This window comes from Mustela lutreola, chromosome 3 (assembly GCF_030435805.1).
Source record: "Mustela lutreola isolate mMusLut2 chromosome 3, mMusLut2.pri, whole genome shotgun sequence".
Taxonomy (NCBI): Eukaryota; Metazoa; Chordata; class Mammalia; order Carnivora; family Mustelidae; genus Mustela; species Mustela lutreola.
In genome coordinates, this window is record NC_081292.1 from 113,599,208 (window position 1) to 113,618,224 (window position 19,017).

The 19,017-nt window shown below is 39.9% G+C and overlaps 1 protein-coding gene across 8 annotated transcripts in view; it reads right to left on the reverse strand.

Annotated features, from left to right (window-relative positions):
• The window catches only part of NCKAP5 (NCK associated protein 5), an 891,925-nt gene that overhangs the window by 301,777 nt on the left and 571,131 nt on the right, over window positions 1-19,017 (reverse strand). For all 8 annotated transcript variants that reach the window (XM_059166690.1, XM_059166689.1, XM_059166694.1 and 5 more), the window contains one exon: window positions 9,495-9,582. In XM_059166690.1, coding sequence (XP_059022673.1) covers window positions 9,495-9,582 — 88 coding nt within the window. The remainder of the gene's footprint in view (window positions 1-9,494; window positions 9,583-19,017) is intronic.

The following is a 19,017-nucleotide window of genomic DNA, read 5'->3' on the forward strand; positions in this document are numbered from 1 at the left end:
CACCTGAATTCTGCAATGACTTCGAGGCAGACGGCAGCCTCCTAGCAGACCACTCTCCTCTCACCCCACACACGGTGATTCCTCTTCATTGCCCTGTGGTGCGTGGTGTGCAGACAAAAGTCATTGAGGACAAAAGAACCGAAAGGTTACTGTAGACAAGCTTGCTATAATGAAAGTGTACATACCCACGCCACCCCACCCCCCACCAGCAGGTGCTTTCTACTTCTTTCTTAACTAATTCCAAAATTGTCCTAATTCCTAATTGTCCAAAATTCCTAATTCCAAAATTGTCCATTTCCCCCCACTGACTATTTTATCTTTGATTTACAAAACACTGATAAGCCAAGTCCAAAAACAAAGAAAATCATAGTTTTGTTGCTTCAGGTGAGTTAACGGAAATAGAATAAAAAAAGCTCAAGAATGGATATTGCCCTGATTTTGCTCTGTTCATATTCATTTGTTTCCTAAGAGGAAGAACAAATTTATGTGCCTAGTTAATGAGCTGAAGTACCCAAAGTATTTGCACTTACTAAAGGGCAACATCTTTTGGTTTCTACCCACAGAACCTCCTGACCTGAGACATTTACTGGGTATTCCAAAGTAAAGTCTGGCCCTCTGTGAGATGAGTGGAGGAAAGCAGCTCTCAGGTTCAATGGCAATAACCAGCTGCCCTGTATGCAGAGAAAGTGCTTCTCTGGGGCACCGTCTTATTCATAGGTTACATTTGTTTTAAGAGAGAGACCATATTCTGCTTTCACTCTGTAAGAGTTCTGTTCAGGGTCAAACCATCTAATAGGGAAAACATTCATGTCTGAGCACAGAATTTAGACAGAAATTGAGAATGAGAAAGTAGAGCCAGAAGAACCCCTTAAACCAGGGAATTTAAATTCCCAAGAAGAACAGAAATAGCTGTTTAAACTCTTAATGATATTATTTAAAACGACTCCTCTGTTCCTTTCAAAGTATTTAATATGACTTTGGCATTTCAGAGGTGAATGCTCTCCTCAGATGCCTCCGTATGAGATTGTTTTGAAAACTTCTGGAATTTGGGAAAGTCTTCTGTAGAGTGCAAAATTATAAGTTCATTTTAGAGAATAGTTTCAAAGAGAAAAGGAATGTTTTCTGAAAGGAAATATTTTTGGCTGTCCCGAACCTCATCACTCACCTTAGTTTTGAGAAGTCCTGCCGCCTTTATCTAAACTTACTACCTGAATGGTAGATGCTGCTTAAAACAAAATAAAAAAGAACACAAAGAGGAAGAAAACCATTTCCTCGAGGATCGGTTTTTAGCCATTTAAGACTTAACACACAATAAAAATACTCCCTTTATTACCATTACTCACTTCAGCAGCTCTTCAAAGTTCACAGCAATTCAAAGAAAAGGCCAACTTTCTTAAAGCAGAATCAAAGGCACTTGAGATTTCCTGAGATTACAGGCCACAGATATATATAAAAGAGCTCAATAAAAATATTTCATGTCCCATTGTGTATTATAATTTTATAAATACCTATGCAAAGGCTTAGTCACTGTCAGCAGACATTCAATAGAATTTTAAATCATTTTTTTTTCCAACTGGTATACACCCACAGAATATATTCACTTTTGATCTGTTTTTGCATTTGTTTACCACATTTTATTTAGGTTAAAAAAGAACAACAGAACAACCCCATTTTTCCGAAAAAACTTGGATGAATTACAGACAAGCTCTCCAAAGAGTTCTAAAGAATTCAGTTCTCTTGGCTAATTAACTGCGAGGGCACTTATGAGACAAACACTGTGAATGAGAGAATCAGAAGAGATGTGTATACAGGCGCTAGACCGAGAGGGGGGCTTTGAACCTCAACTCCTCCTTCTTCCTCCCAAAAGCAAGAGAACAGGGATTTTGGAATGGATGTAGATATTAAAGCACCTTAGAGGTTCCCAGGGCACTTACAGACCTGAGGAGTCAGAATGACTCATCAAACTTGGAAATGACAAAACAATAGAGATGCTAAGGAGGAGCACAGATAGCTCAGTCTGTGATGATTCCCTAGGGTAATTCTGCTACTCAGTCAGAAAACAGAGCCAAAAATCCTGTAGCTTTTAAAAATCACAGATACTTCAATTTTGCCTCACATTTACATATATTCATGGAAAAAAAATGGTTTCATGTTAAAAGTTTGAAAAGTTCACACTTCAAATATACTAAGAATATTGCTATCAAAAAGAGCTTTCTTAGAAAGGTAACTTTTGTAACTGATTCTTTAATTTTTCAACCTTAACTTTTCTTCCTAATGCACTGAAATTTTTAAATGTGCTTAAATCATTACACAGAAAAAAGGTGAAGTTTTAGGCAAACATTTCCTACCCCTGATAAGAATGAGAATTTGTGAAATAAGTAACATCTCTACCAGGCAGGCCGTGAGCTTCAGTGAGGAAGATCTCAGCCATGTGCATAAAAGGATATGGATATATTCTTGATGGCTGACAGATTTTAAAATAACTAGAAAGGATTCTTCTCTCCGAGCATCACCTACTTCATCACAGCCAAGAATATTTTAAAGGAACTACTTAAGGAAAACGTCATTTTGCTTTTCAATTAAATCACTTTAAATGGAAATGATTTGGGTAACATACTGTATTGCTTTAAACACAGGTGATCAGGGACCAAACCTGAGCCATCTTTGGAAATAAAGGAGCGGGGCTCAGAAAACACACAGCTCAGGGCTCTCTACAAAGGTGGCAAAGAGCAAAGGGGTTAGGAGCGGGAGCCTCAGACACTAGGACACTAGTGTAATGTGTTCTCTGCTGGGACAATGACTTAGGCACTTCTCTGTGACATCTCTCCACTCCATCGTTATGGCAATCTGTGATCTCTTCTGGAAAGGGCAGGAAGGAGCTCAACCAACCTAAGGAGAGTAATATTCACTTTGTGCAAGCATTTTAACCTCCCCACAAGTCAGTTTTATCTTCTGTAAAATAAGGAAAATGATCAAAGTGTTCTTGTGATAATTCCGTGAGTTCACACTCATAAAATGATTAGAATATGACCAGCACATAGTAGGTCCTCAGAAAGTGGTGGTCAGTCGTGGGTCAGAATGTCATAGGTAGAGACACTCTCTCTGTGCTATACGCTGTGTACACCAGGCCACACAGGATAGCAAAGAAGTGTCAACATTCTAGCATTCTAAGAGCGTTAAAAGCCCCGAGAAATCCTCATTCTGTTCTGAGGGTTGTCTTTAGAAGATTTTTAATTAGTCCATATATAAAAAAAATAAGCCACTACTTACAGACTAAAGAATGACCCATAAAAACCTCAACTTTGATCTTTTAAAACATGAGGCCATCCATCCACACAGGTGTGTACTTTTGGGTGGGACTGCTTCCCTTAGACCAGACAGAGGCTCTTTGGTTTGCCACAGTCCCTACTGCTCCCTCATGCCCTTTGGCATGAAACCACATGTGGGTTGTTCTTGCATAGTTTTCAAAAGCAAGACTATCATTTATTAATAAAACTAACAAACCCCAAGAAACTTTCTCTGTAACTATTTCCTTTCAAAAGTGGAAAAAGAGCATGTAAACCCTTAGAGAACACTTAATTTTTCTCATACTTGGCCCATTTTGGCCATTTACACTCTTTGGTCACTGTAAACACTAGAGGTACATTTGCAATCTCATATCTAGTCTAACACCTCTTCTACAAATATGAAAAGAAAGGACCCCAGAGAGGTTAGGTGACCGTCTGAGGTCACAGGCCTTTCTTATTAGTGGCAAGAGCTGTAGCCATACACAGGTCTTTTCCCCTCATTGGTGTTTCTGATTTTACACCCATCTTTTTTTTTCTGAATGGATCAGCTAATGTGGGTTCAATTCGTGCTCCGTGTGACAAAGCAGAGACAAGAGGAAGCTCCTCAATGGCAACAAGGAAGCACCAGGTCACTACAGATACAAGACACCTATAAACAGGGTGATCCCCTGGGGTTCTCGGCAGGATTCTCCTTTCTTGGGATGCCTGTCTGAAATATTCTTTTGAAGATTTTAAGTCATCTCTACACCCAACATGGGACTTGAACTCACAACCCCAAGATCAAGAATCAAACACTCTATAAACTCAGCCACCCAGGAGTCCTTTCCCACTTTATTTTTCCCTTTTTTTATCTTAAGTCTAATGACGACCAACATAGAGGGAATGATGCTCCTTTCAAGCAACTGCTTTGAAAAACTCATTTATGCTTAATCACCACCTTTCATGTCTGATTATAATTTTTTTTTCTAACATGTTTTCTAACTTACTTAACTAGATGACATAGTGACCGGGTGACAAGAATATATAAGATGACACATAAGAACTCCCCAAATACCCAGCAAGAATAAGCAGGAGAAAGAAACAAAACAGCAGAGAAGCTGCACTGTCCCTACTTGTTCAGGTTGCTTCACAATCTTGGGGGTCGTTCCCCCAGTGAAATGACACCATCCTAGGTCCCAGGCATAGCCCCTTCCCTGCATGTACATAATGACATTATTTCTCTTACACCTTTCCCACAGGAGAAATGACAGACATGAACATTACATAGCTTACTAATTTTGCTCCATTGACTTTCACTCATTTTTCATTTCTGATTTTCAAGACAGGGACTCCATGAGCTGGCGAACTTAGTCTGGGCTCATTCCTTATCCTACCGTCAAAGTGTCCCACAGATAACTGCTCACTTTTCCTCTATGTATCTCATTTAAGAAAGTCTATGATTTATCTCCAGTTTTATCACTGAGCATTTGCCAGAACTGGAACAGTCTTCTTTGAGACTCACCCTTAGAAATAAGGATGGTAATGTCTATTGGAGAGACTGCTGATACGAACAAATGAGACCAATTTTGTGCTCTTTGTAAACTGTACAGCACCAAGCATAGGTGCCCTAATGGTCAGATAGTGTATTAAAATACAAGGGATAGAAGGTGTTCTGAGAAAAAAGGTTGTAGGACTTAGGAAGAAGCTCATGACTCCTGGGTCCGTATCAAGAGACAACAGACTAAAAAAAGAAAAAGGAAAAAAAAAAGCAAAATGGATTATTATTTTTTTTTAATATTTTGTTTATTTGACAAAGAGAGATCACAAGTAGGCAGAGAGGCAGGCAGAGAGGGAGGGAGAAACAGGCTTCCCTCGGAGCAGAGAGCCTGATGCGTGGCTCAGTCCCAGGACCCTGGGATCAGGACCTGAGCCGAAGGCAGAGGCTTAACCCACTGAGGCACCCAGGTACCTTGCAAAGTGGATTATTAAACCTAAGTTCTGGTCGGGCAGAGCCTCCAGAAAGAGCAGCACGGTATATTTGGTGGCATCTTCCTTTGTGTTCCCAGAACCCATCCATGCAAACTGCTGCTTTGGTCTCTATCCCATTAGTGCATATTTGATTGTTTGCCTTCCCTCACTACTCCTCAGCATTTATGAATTGAGCTTTCCAGGAAAAGGTCTCTGCAAGGCAGACATATTAGCATCTCCAACCCTCAGCTTGGTGTCTAGTAGGAACTGGCAGCCTGTTGGGCTAAAGCTACTTGAGTGCGACAGACAATGCCTGCCCCGTCCCTCCCTCCTGCCAGTGATGTCTACATCCCAAGCCCTGAAGCCTGTGAATATGGTGCCTGACATGGCAAGTGGGACTCTGTAAGTGTGATTAAATGAAAGATCTTGATCTGTGGAGATTATCCGGGATGGTGCCCATGGGATCATGGGATCCTTGTAAGAGGAAGGCAGGAGGAAGGGTGAATTCAGGAAAAGGAAACAGGACAACACAACTGGAGTCTGGAGTGATGTAGTTTGAAGATGGGTGTTAAAAACCACAAGCCAAGGACTACTAGAACCTCGAAAAGCTAAGGAAACAATTCTGATCTGAAGCCTCATGTAAGAATGTTGCCCTACCAGGACTATGAGTATAGACTTTTGTTCTCCAGAATTACAAGAGAATAAATTCATGTCTAGACACTAGACCGAATACAAGAAAAATAAATTTGTTACAGCAGTAATAGGGAACCTTGGGTAAGAAGTAAATGAATAACTATCATTGGGATGAATGAGGAAATGAATGAATAGAGAGCTCTAGATAAAAAGGCGAAAGACCCAGGTTCAGGTTCCAATAGCCAGCTGGGTAAGCCGGGCCCCATCAATTAGTCTCTCTGGAATTCCTTAGCCTGAAGAGCTGAGCACATGGAGTCAGACCAATTAGAGTCCAAAGGCATAGGAGGCTACTTCACACTGTGCATCTTGGGGCAAGTGGTTACCCTCTGAGCCTATGTCCACGACTATAAGATGGCCAAAGTGACCCTACTGTGGTGGGGACTGAAGGAGCTCCAATCTAGTCACACTCAGTAAGACTCTGAGTGAGGCAAACGGGAAACTGGTCAAATAAAAATGTGGCTAATGTTATGTCATGTGTGCATCCTGAAATCACAGATTTCTCCAAATTAAAAAAGAGTGAAAGATTGCACAGCGACGCTGTGTAAACTGGGAACCACTGGCTGCCTCATGGTCTGTTTCAGCCACCGAACTGAAAAAAAAATTCTGTCCTCTGAAAGAATCCATACTGAATTATGCAAGCTAGAAACAATATAAATAACAAATTATGAGAGGTCTTCAGGAACACACCCCTAGAACAAAATATGACCAGCCTTTAATGCATGCAAAGCAATTAGCATGGGCCTGGAACACGGGAAGCTATTACTCTGCTATTATTATATTAACTCAGTGATAAAAGCCTCAGGATAAACACTTCCATGATGGAAAATGAAACAAACTCGAGCTTTCCCATGGGCCCAAGCTTCTCCTGGCCCTCTGGCTCCTGTCAAAGAAATCTCACAGTTGGAAAATCTGAATCAGGTGAGCTAATAACACCCCATATGATGAAACAATAAATTTCCCTGCTCTTATCTGAAACACAGAATCTGGCTTAGGGAGTTGTTTACTATGTGTTCCCCTTGTATCATGACACACACCTTACACACCCTCTTTTGTTCCCCTCAGCCATATTTACACTAGAATTTGTGAGATGGCACGGACCTTCCTGGGACTCGGTGCCACCCAGCAACACTCCTCTTTCTCTTCTCTTCATCCTTGTTCCTTAAACCCCCAGAAAACAAGGTTGTACCCTGTACATACTAGAAGCTCAATAAATATCTGTTGAACGTATAAGTAGGTGATCTTATGGATCGTACAAGCCATGTCTCTCTCCCATTTTCTGGCCAATGAGCCACAGGTCAATTAGAGCGATGACTGAAAAATCCCTTCCATGTAGCATTAATTCAAGTTAATAACTGTTTCCTCCTCAGAGAGGAGAGCTAATTTCTCAAATCCAATAGATTAGGTTATAGTGAGGAAATAGTTTTAAGATACATTTTTAAAACTGCAACTGTTTTTCTAAGGAGCTTCCAACTTCCCAAAATGAGATCTGATGGTATGTATTGACACTGCAGGCTTGGCTAATAAGTGCTGGGGAGACTAGAAAGGAGAGATCAAAAGAAAACAAGAACCTGGGTGAAACAGAACCATCCTGAGGAGATCAGGAAAGACACAAGAGCAACACTGGGCGCCTGGGTGGCTCAGTGGGTTAAGCCGCTGCCTTCGGCTCAGGTCATGATCTCAGGGTCCTGGGATCGAGGCCCGCATCGGGCTCTCTGCTCAGCAGGGAGCCTGCTTCCCTCTCTCTCTCTCTGCCTGCCTCTCCATCTACTTGTGATTTCTCTCTGTCAAATAAATAAATAAAATCTTTAAAAAAAAAAGAAAAAGGACACAAGAGCAACACTGAATGATTTAGTTCTAACTGGAGCCTGGCATTACCTGGGAGGAGGAATGAATGACTTCAGTTTGGGATTCACAGGACTCTTAGGCTACACAGAAAAACTTAATGAAGAAGCAAGTCCCGTGTTTGCTTGGACCTCCTTTTTCTACCAAAGCACACAGAGTACCTTGGAGAGATCCAGACCTAGGAGGACTTAAATCCTTAACCTGACTTTAGGTCACCACACATCGGACAAAAGTGAGAATGCATTCCTTGGGTAAAGGCCACCCATTGAGAAGACTATAAACCCTCCCCCTTGAAATGGAAGTTAATGACTTTTTCTTACTGTCTTCTGGAGCTAATTATAATTACCTTCCTGGTAGGAAGTCAATGCTTTGCACTGATTTCTCTGGGGATGGATAACAGTTGTCCCCTTTGTCTTAAAGTCGCTTGTATGCTTCAAGAGTCAACTACTTAGAGCATAAATTTATTAAGGTCAGCTCTGCCTAGATTTCTTAATTTCATATAATACTGTGGCTTTTGGGGTGCCTGGGTGGCTCAGTTACTTAAGCATCCGACTCAAGCATCCCCACATTGGGTCTCCTTGTTCATTGAGGAATCTGTTTGAGATTCCTTCTCCCCTCTCCCTCTGGCCCTCCTCTCTCTCTTTCTCTTTCTCAAATAAAGAAATAAATCTTAAAAAAAATATTGTGACTTTTATTATCAGATTCCTTCAAATCTTCATAACAAGATGGGTTGTAGACCCCTGATCCCATAAATTCAGGGAAAATCATGTGACATGATCTTTACCAGTGGGGTTTCTCTGCTTATCTCCCCAGGTACACATGCTTTTTAGCCAGCAAAAAACTTGGGCTACCCAGTGATTTCCACAAATATCTGCCCATTTTCATTTCCAGAGCCTTCTCTTATATGTGGCCAGCTTCAGTTATGCTTAGATTTGAGGGCTTGCTTGCCATCCCAGCTGCTTTGCTAGTGTTAAAGATCTATGGAATGAAGACTATCAGAAGACAAAGACTGGTTACTTCATCTACCACTTACTATCCCTGGACCTCTTTATACTCCACATTGCCCAAGGTTCAAGGTCACACCCTTGAACGGTTCAAGGTCACAGCATGCAAGCATGACCTCATCCAGCTCTTCCATGTACCCTCAGTCTCATCACTGAGATTTTTATCTCACCAGGCCATTATTTACTTACCTTGAGCTTCTTATTCTCCATGAGTCTGCCATGCAGATTCAACCGCTGTATCTTCCTCTAGGCCTCTCTCTGATTGCAGCGTCCTTCCTCCTGTTTCCTAACCCTCAAGCCCCAAGTATCATACCTCTGACATATACCAAGTGTCATCCTTCTTAGAGGTATGGCACTTAACTCCCTAGATAGAATGAGTCCCTCACCTCTGTATTCCCAGAGAATGCTGTAGATACCTGTCTTATTGCCCTGACCACAGAGTACTATGGTACTTTTATAGGTCTCTCTGTTTCATTATAAACTTAGTTTTTGCACCCTCCTACAACCAAATCTACAATTTATTTCACAGTCATACTTCAAGAAATGAAGGAGATAAGTAAACATGTACATGATTCCTTAAGCAGAGGGGACTATAAGGCTCCCAGCACCAGGGTCTGGACCACATTTGTGTATTTATCTCTGCATTAGGGAGGACTCAGCTAAAGAAATGCAACAAAAACAAGCAGCTGGTGCCCAGCCAAGAGTAAAAAACATGGCATACCTGATAGACCATTATATTAACAGTTTCTTCTTTTTTCTGCTCTGGAGGCCCTTGGCTCTTCAGTAGATTTCGTACTGTTTCTTCCATCCTGAGAAACAAACAAACACAAAATACATAAAGAATTTCTTTAAAGAAGGTTTGATTAAATGGGTCTATTCCAGTAAGGAGAAATATTTGTCCAGTATATTTCCTAAGCTGATACCTGGAAATCTATTTTCTCGTCTTTCTCTTTCATCCCCTATGTTAGGAATCTGTCACAAAGTCCTTTAAAATCATTCTTCAGAATGTCTCTGGGTTCTCTTTCTCTTTACCATTCAGGTCCCTATCCTTGGCCTCCGGCATCTGTTCTTACACAAACATCTCCCAATATCCAACTTCCCTTTCAATCATTCCCTTTTAATTTGACACAATGTCACCACATTAATCCTCCTGAAATATCACTTTGATTTCTTTAAATAAATTTTTGAAGTTGACGAATATTACACAAATGCATTTTCACTGTTAACACACTGTTACATCTTTCCATGGTGGTCTTACAATTGTCAGCACACAAAGATCTACTTTATTCTTTTCAGCTACTTTCTGGTATTTCATGATATGAATGCACCGTAAATTATTTAACCCTTCCTCTACCGATAGAATTTAAATTACTTCAAGATTTTTACTCTTTTAAATAATACACATCTTTACACATACATCCTAGTACACATTAATTAGTATTTCTACAGATTTTATTGCAGTGTATATTGTATATTATAATCCTATCTTGTCTCATATATCTACTTCCAATGCCCATCCCCCATTGCCCAAAAGGAAAGAGTAAAACAAACACACCCATTTCCATTTCCATTTCCAGACATTGTCTCATGTTGTTACTACTTCTTGAAATGCGAAACATCTTATTTCCAACCGTCTTTCAAAATCTACTTCAACGGGGCACCTGGGTGGCTAGGTGGGTTAAAGCCTCTATTTTTTAAAGATTTTGTTTATTTATTTGACAAAGGGAGAGACAGATCACAAATAGGCAGAGAGGTGGGGTAGGGGGGCGGGGAAGCAGGCTCCCTGCTGAGCAGAGAGCCTGATGCAGGGCTTGATCCCAGGACCCTGGGATCATGACCTGAGCTGAAGGCAGAAGCTTTAAGCCACTGAGCCACCCAGGTGCCCCAATAAATAAAATCTTTAAAAAAAAAATCTATTTCAAGTTTCAGTACCAAAGAGACATCTTCATTGCCCCCCCCCAATTTCTTTGAATTTTTATAGCTGTTCTCTTTATATCATTCATACTATCACTTAAAAATTCCCCACTTTAATGCTCAAATATCTCATGTATGTATGTTCTGTCTCCTGAAGTAAATTACAATATTTGGTAAAGAATCATGTCACAGATTTCTTATGTGTCTCCCTCAGTTATAGATCAAGTAGGTACTCGGTAGATGCTGTTACAGGAATGTTTTGTTAAGTCATTAAAAAAATTATTATGTAGTTACTCTGTGCCAGACACTGACCATTTATATTCTGTGTTTGAATGACTGTGTCCATGGGGTCCATCCATGAGGATACATGGACCAGACTCTTAGAAGGACACCTGAACTAAATTCAGTGAACACAGTGAGTGCTCTATTGCCCAGAACCTGAGTTGGCTATTTCTTCTAGTCCTATTCTGAAGCATGTATTTTACCATTTTGAAAGACTTGAGGGAAAGTTGACTGATCCAGTGTCTTTCTTTTACTAAGAGCTTCTAGCATGGCAAATTAAGGGCTCCAGGGGGCCAATGAATTCCATGATGTGGCAAGACCATTAAAGTACCCAAAGGAGTATATTTCAAAATGCAAACCCTTCTAATATGATCTAATATGATAGAACTACTCAGCAGCAGAGTGAGGAAATCACAGATAATCTGGGCTCGTCCAAATCCGACTGTATCTAGGGAAATTCTGCCTCCACAGGGGATGGCACTGAGACCCACTCAGGATTTCAGAAGACAGGGGACACCATTATGAGTGCTCAAAGAATGCTTTGTGACATATTTATGTGAGCTATCTCCTTTGCATCCAGCCAGGAGAGCAAAATCTGTTCCCTGTATTTTCACAAGTCTTGTGTTATTAATGATAACAACAAAATTAAACAGTACTTCCAACTTGTCAAAGAACACTCATCTATTAACCATTATAATGTATTTGTAAAAGATCCTTACATCTATGAAGTGGTTAAGAAAGCAGAGACACAGAAAGTTCAAGGGCTTCTTCATAGGAACATTATTAGTTGTGTAGATTAGGACTAAACCATTTTTCCTGTGAGAGAGCAGCCTCTTTACAATAGGCCTTACTTACATCCAGGAAAATATTTAATCCATTTAATTAATTAATTAATTAATTAGTTTTTCGAAGGTTTATTTATTTATTTATTGGAGAGAGAGAGCGCGCACGAGTGGGAGTGGCAGTGGGAGAGGGAGAAAATTTGAAGCAGACCCTGCACTGAGCAAAGAACCCAATGCAGGGCTTGATCTAATGACCCTGAGATCATGACCCCAATGGAAACCAAGAGTCAGACACTTAACCCACTGTGCCACTCAGGCATCCCCAGGAAATGATTTTAAATGAAGAAGAATCTTAACTCTTAATGAAGAGTTACCTTGGTGAACATCTATGGATGCTGAACCCCAAAAGGCAAAAACACCATTTCTGACCTGGGAAGTGCTTAAGGTCTGGTAGAAAAGATAAACTAAATTTATATTAAAAAAACAGTTGTGAAGAAGAGACAGATTCTGAAATATTAAATGATCAGAGCCAATTTCTAATATTTGATTTTACTGTGTGAAAAAATAAAGACAATCTCTCCAATGGTAGCAGATTTTCCATGCTGTCTGCCAGATCTATCATCAACAAGAAAATAAATGATAATGGAGATGAGTTGCCCAAGATCAGGCAGTTTGTGCAGGACAGATCAAGGACTGGGCTCTGGTTTTCTAAATACTCATCTACTTTCTTCCCACCTTAGCACAGAAGCTGCAGGTCTTTCTTATTTTAATCTGGTTTTCATTCACTTATAAACTTTGTTTGTTTGTTTGTTTTTTAAATTTGACAGAGAGAGATCAGAAGTAGGCAGAGAGGCAGGCAGAGAGAGAGAGGAGGAAGCAGGCTCCTTGCCGAGCAGAGAGCCTGATGCGGGGCTTGATCTCAGGACCTGAAGATCATGACCTGAGCCAAAGGCAGAGGCTTAACCCACTGAGCCACCCAGGTACCTAACTTATAAACATTTCTTAAATGGGTCCCAAAAGTTAGACTCAGTGAAAATAAAATTTTGTCTTTTCTTAATAAGTTAAAATATAATTCCATCAGTGTATATCTTGCTGAATTATTCCTCTGTATAATTAAAGGTTCTATGAACAAGTTGTTAGATCAAAAAGAAAAACATCTCTTCACCCTTCCCCATTTTTCTTGGCTTTATATTAAAAAAAAAAAAAAAAGGAAAAGGAAAAAGAAAAAGAGAAAAAAAAAAGAGGTGGGCAGGAAGTTGTTAGATTCTTAAGCAGCCAAGACCCACAGAAACACAGTGAACATTTTTTTTCTGGCACTATTTCATCATTAATTAAAACCAATTACATTTGTAAGCTACAGCTTGGAACAGAGTTACTGAGACCCATCCCAACCTTTGGTAAAAAATTAAGTTGTCTCATCCTTTCAGAACTTTTATGAATCTGGTCACAGGGAAAATATTCTGAACCTGATGAGAAGACATTATTATTTATTCCCTGATAACATCTTTTTTAAGTTTTCATTTAGCAAATATCTCTATTTATTTTCCTGAAAATCAAAGACTGTGAAACCTTATCTATTGTTATTTGATGCCTGCTGACATTTTACTTCATTTTATTATTTTGATAGCTGATGTGTGAGGGTTTGCATTACCAGTCTTCACACAGAACAATTCTATAATCTGTTTTCCAAAGGTGCCTAAAAATAAGCTGACTCCTTTTTCTAGGCCAGGTCTAGGCAGAAACTTTCTTTTTTCTCTGTTGTTGTTGCTGTTTTTGTTTTATTGTTTGTTTGTTTGTTTTTTAACTGCTGACTGGTTTAACACCACCCTTAATCAATGTCTTCTAGTTCTCTTTTATGTATTTACTTATTTTTGGTCAGAACTGTGACTAAAGTCTTTTCTTCTCCTACATACCGGTCAAGTGGCTGGCAACTAAAAAGACATAGGCCAAAATTGTACTTGGAGAGATGTAGCAAGTTCTGAAGTAGAGTATTTTTAAGCAGATAAGTCCTACACAAGTCAGAGAAAAGAAACTAAATTCATATGTCAATAGTGTATTTCAGATAGCACAGGTCTAAATGTAAGAGTTTTTGCCTAATGACACACTAGAATCTGATCAGAATGCTAGACTGAAGTGTTCTTTTGTGACTTCCATAATCAGAGACTCAGTTTAGCATAACTTCATTTTTGGCAGAAATAGAGGAAAGTAAAGGGAAAACAAGAAGCCACTCTCTCCAACTCAAACTGATAATTGATGGGGCTCTTTCAACTGGAAGCTGAACTGAGTCCCATTTCAAGAAATATTCTAATGGGTGCTCGCTGATTAATCACACAATACATTAATAATGAAATTAACAGTGAAATTACTCAATGGTCCCTCATTGACTTTTCTGTCAGAGGTTGCAAGACCCATTCATTTCTGCCTTGTTAATGATCTCTGAGTTTCTTTAGGTCCATGGCTCTGCCGTGTTTATTTTATTTCCAGCAACTGATCATAGCTACTTTTACTGGATCGGTGGTCTGTAAATTCCTTTTGAGTGAATGAGTGAATCTAACAGTTTCTTCCCTCATTCATTTCCGGGCTTCTTTTCATTTCCCCACAGACCTATATGTAAGTCTAAGTGGCCAGAGAGAAGTAGTGACAAATGAGAGGCATCAATAAGACTGGAGGGTACATCTTAAGCTGTGACACTTGGGGCTAAAATGCTGGCCTTCTGGTCATTAGCGAGACAAACCAACCATCTCCAAGAAATAGTAACTCCTTGCTCTTTTTGTCACCCTGAATGTGTAGTCCACAGTCAGCATGCTTCATGTGTAGCTCATTAGCTTAGAAGGCTGGAGCAGTACCCTAATGAGACCAGGGTTCTACATTCAGTCCCTAGCCTGGCTACCCTTCAAAGCCACTGGACTCCTGGCTGACTAACCTTTGTACAGGCAGTCCACTGCTCCACTGGTGGGGCAGAAAGGATAGAATTATCTTAATGAAAAACATATTTTGCATGACCTCCCATATCATTTGCTTTCAATTTCTTTCTCCCATTCTACTCCCATTGCTTTGCTCAACAACCTATCTTACCTCCCCATTTTAATTGCAGTGCAAAGCTTTCTCCAAGCTGTGGAGTGGAGAGAAAAGCCGACTAATTTTCAATTCTAACAGGAAACTGTTCATGTGGAAACTTTGCTGGTTTAGTATAGGATTCTGCCTAACTGAACCAACTCGTTTCCTCAGAAAATGAGAGTTTCCTCACTTAGAAGCTATCACATCTAAGCATGTAAGCAGGGACAATCCCCAGGTCAGTTGCGACTTTGATGTTCTTAACCTGATCTCTGCTTATCCCTGCTGCACTGGTTAGAAAGAGCAAATCTACAGTGAAGATAACTGAAAAGTGCCCTGAAACTGAAGCTCACTCTGGATAAACGTCGGAGGGCTGGAATCTCTTATTTTTTTCCTAGATGATATATATTTTTAATTCAGTACAAATTTTGCAAGAATAATACTGTTGCCCAGAAACCACAGTGCTTTAATTCACTCATGGGGCTGCAACACCATTCATAAACAGATCGAAAGGTGCTAGTCCAATTTGAATTACTGCATCATATTCACTTCAGGGCCATGTATATGTGAGCAGAAAGTGCCATAAATTTTTCTGTAGGCAGGCTCCTGCTGATTCTGCACAGGAGCTCACTGAATGGGGGAAGGCAGACATGGAAAAGGAAAGGAAGCAGAGATAGGTGTTCAGGGAAGTCCATTCTCCAAGTGGAGTTGAAGGGAATTACCTGAATGTCAACAAGCAAATCTCAAATGTTTTTGCTTGACAGTGGTAGAACATGGAGTTCGATTTATGGATTCATGTGACTATAGAGTTCACACTCATCCAGAAAGAAAAAGAGACAGGGGGAAAAAACTACACGTGCAAGTGAGTGCCAGAAAGGAGTGTAGCTTGGTAGTTTCCACTGTCCTAGTTAACACTTTGAAGGCAGGGTTTGTGCTATATCCCAAGAATCCCCAAGAGGCCTACAAAACAGGTCACTTTCCTTGGGGCAACTGGGTGGCTCAGTGGGTTACAACCTCTGCCTTTGGCTCAGGTCATGATCCCAAGGTCCTGGGATCGAGCCCTGCATCGGATTCTGTTCAGCAGGGAGTCTGCTTCCCCTCTCTCTCTCTCTGCCTGCCTCTCTGACTACGTGTGATCTCCGTCTGTCAAATAAATTAAAAAAAAAAAAAAAGTCACTTTCCTTAATGGAATAGAGGTTTTATGGCAATAATTGTTAATTATTATGATGATCATGTTTTATTGCTACAAAATAGTTAACAGTTCATATAACCACCCATGTCTAGTCTCAGGAACTAACCTACTGAACTTCTAAATCTATCCTTGTTATGTGTCCTAACAGAATTCTTTGAAATGATGAATTTTCACAAAAAAACCCAGATGTAGTTCTTTTCAAAAATTTTCTTGAGTAGTCCAAAGCACAAACGTTCTTTGAGTCTGATATGACTCAGAAAAGACTTTGGATCGCCAGGATAAGTACTTTTAATATAAATGTATTATTTGGGAGATAGATCTTTATAGCTCAGTATTCAAATATTAGGGGAACTCTGAAGATAGCTGTTCAATTTATTATTGGCCCTCAGTATTTTTTCTTTTTGGCCACTGTTGATATGAAAAATTAAAAAAAATTGCATATAACATGAGAATAGTCACTGGATTTTAATCAGAGGCTATTCTGTTCTATAAAACTAATGTAGCAACTTGGAGCAGCATTTTTCCCATTTCTTAAAACGAGAATTTTATCATTTTACCTTAGTCAAAGAATAATACAATGTGGATCAGACAATCACGGTTTCTTTCTCAATATCCACTGGGCTCTTAGAAGTTTAAATATAGCAATATAATGATGTTGGATACTCAAAATGAGGCTCACCATGTTTCAGACCTTACATCTTTCTCTAGGGTTGTAACTATCTCCTCATCAGACAGTTATAACCCCAAAGAATACACCAAACAGATGATATTCTATTTTCTCATGCTTCAGGATCTGTTTGGTATTTGACCCAGAGAAAATTAATACTTGAGTGAAATGATTAGACCTGGTTCTCACTGGCAAACTCATCTTGAATTTGATTCTCATTTTTTACACCTTAAAGACCTTTTCTTCTTTTGAACCTTGACAAGTATTATGTCATTAAAGCTTACAGAGGTCGAACCAACAGTCACACTGGATCCAAATAATGTACAAAGCAGAACAGTAAGTAACTGGCAGCAATCTGTCTTTTTTTGGGGGGGGTGGTGAGTGTGTTGGAGAAGGGCAGGAAAATCCAATTGGCCAAAAATGGGATCAAACTGTAGTATTAAATTTTCTGGACAAAATGGTTCCAATTGATGTAAAGAAGTACATTATGAATCCACAAAACTGGCTTCTGTAGCTTCATGAAGGCCCGTAGGACATCCTTCATTGGGCTTGCTCTTTAAATCACATACTTCTCGTGACGTTTGATCCACAATATTTCAGAATGGCTTCTCTCAAGCAAGCAGATATTACAAAAGCATAGTACAAGCAGAGAAGTGGTGTTCATCAAGTCTTCTCCTAACCTAACTCTTGCGGCATAACAGAGTAGGTATATCTCAGTTCTTGGTATTCCCTAAAGTGGCAGAGTTAGGTCTGGGGCCAGATAATCTTACCAGCCATGTAACTTAGGAAAAAAAATCACATTTTTTTTTTCATTAAATTTATTTTCAACATAACAGTATTCATTATTTTTTCACCACACCCAGTGCTCCATGCAATCCGTGCCGTCTATAAAAATCACATTTTCTGAGCTTCAGCATCCTTGTCTACAAAATGGGTGTTTCATGCCAGTTTTCCTTATCCCAGAGAGAGGTTAAGACAAAATGTAAAATGTTATATACATTGGTGCTTGTTTTTACTGTGGTTTTAAAGATAGTTCTTTCAGAAATCAAGACACTTTGAATAAGATCTTTTGGCAGTGACATGAGAAGCGCAGGGGACAGGCTCCTTGGGAGTATCAGCCAAACAAATTAGGACTTTACAGAGGCACCCACCTTCTTTGTCTTTTTTTCAGAAAGGGTAGAGATAAAGCACCTCTCCCCAAAAGTTTCAGACAACAACAGGTTTGGAGGATAAGCTACTGTATTGGTCATGATACAACAGGTTATGTTCAAGTAACAACCCTAATAGCTCTCTTACTTAAAAAATAAATTTCTTGGGCACCTGGGTGGCTCAGTTGGTTAAGCAACTACCTTCAGCTCAGGTCTTGATCCTGGAGTCCAAGGATCGAGTCCTACATAAGGCTCCCTGTTCCACAGGGAATCTGCTTCTCCCTCTGACCTCCTCCCCTCTCGTGCTCTTACTCTCTCTCTTTCTCTCAAATAAATAAAACCTTAAAAAAAAAAGAAAGTTCCTTATAAAAATTAAAAAATAAAATAAATTTCCTTTTTTCATAAGGTCTGAGCACTTCAGCAGTCAACTATCCTCCAGGGATAGAGTGACTCAATGTCCTTATTTCCCAAGACGGTCCAGTTTATCTCTGTTGTGCTGGCATACTTATTAACAGCACTTTTTTTTTTTTTACTCCCAAGATATCCTGGTTAGTTGCTAAATATTATAACCTCCCTGTCAACGGAATAACTCAAGTATTTAGGCTTCCTTACCTTTTCAACATGAAGCCTTAGTCATAGCTGGGAAAAGCAAAACTGGAGAATGTTGTAGGGATCTTTACTGCCTCAATCCAGAAGTGTCACTTCAATTTGGAGATGACTGGGCAGAACTAGTCACATGGACTAACTAACGGCTAGGGCTGGTGGTAAATGTATTTTTCTGAGAACCCAGCAAGGTGAAGAGAACCAGTTACTGGTGCTAATATTATGTCTTCCATACTTGTATTGTCAGAATTGAAGACATAGGTGGAACCACCTCCTAATGACCGCCTACCTTGCCTGTGTGACTGCGCAAAGTTGTCTCCAGGTGACACAGTGCCCAAACTCAAGAAAGACAAGAAGTATCTTGTTGGTTTCTTCTTACCGGGTGCTACTTATCTTCCTCTGCTAGGCAACTGAGTCATCGCCATTGAAACTCCTCTCACTTCCCAGTGAGGTACTGATTGTTACCCTTCTTTCATTCATGCCAACTTGATTGCCAGCCTTTGCAATTAGTCTCTCTGAGCATTCTGAATGACCCACAAATATGTTCCCCCTGATTAAGGAATCTTCAAACAAATACCTTCAAAGTCTGCTTTGCTTTGAAG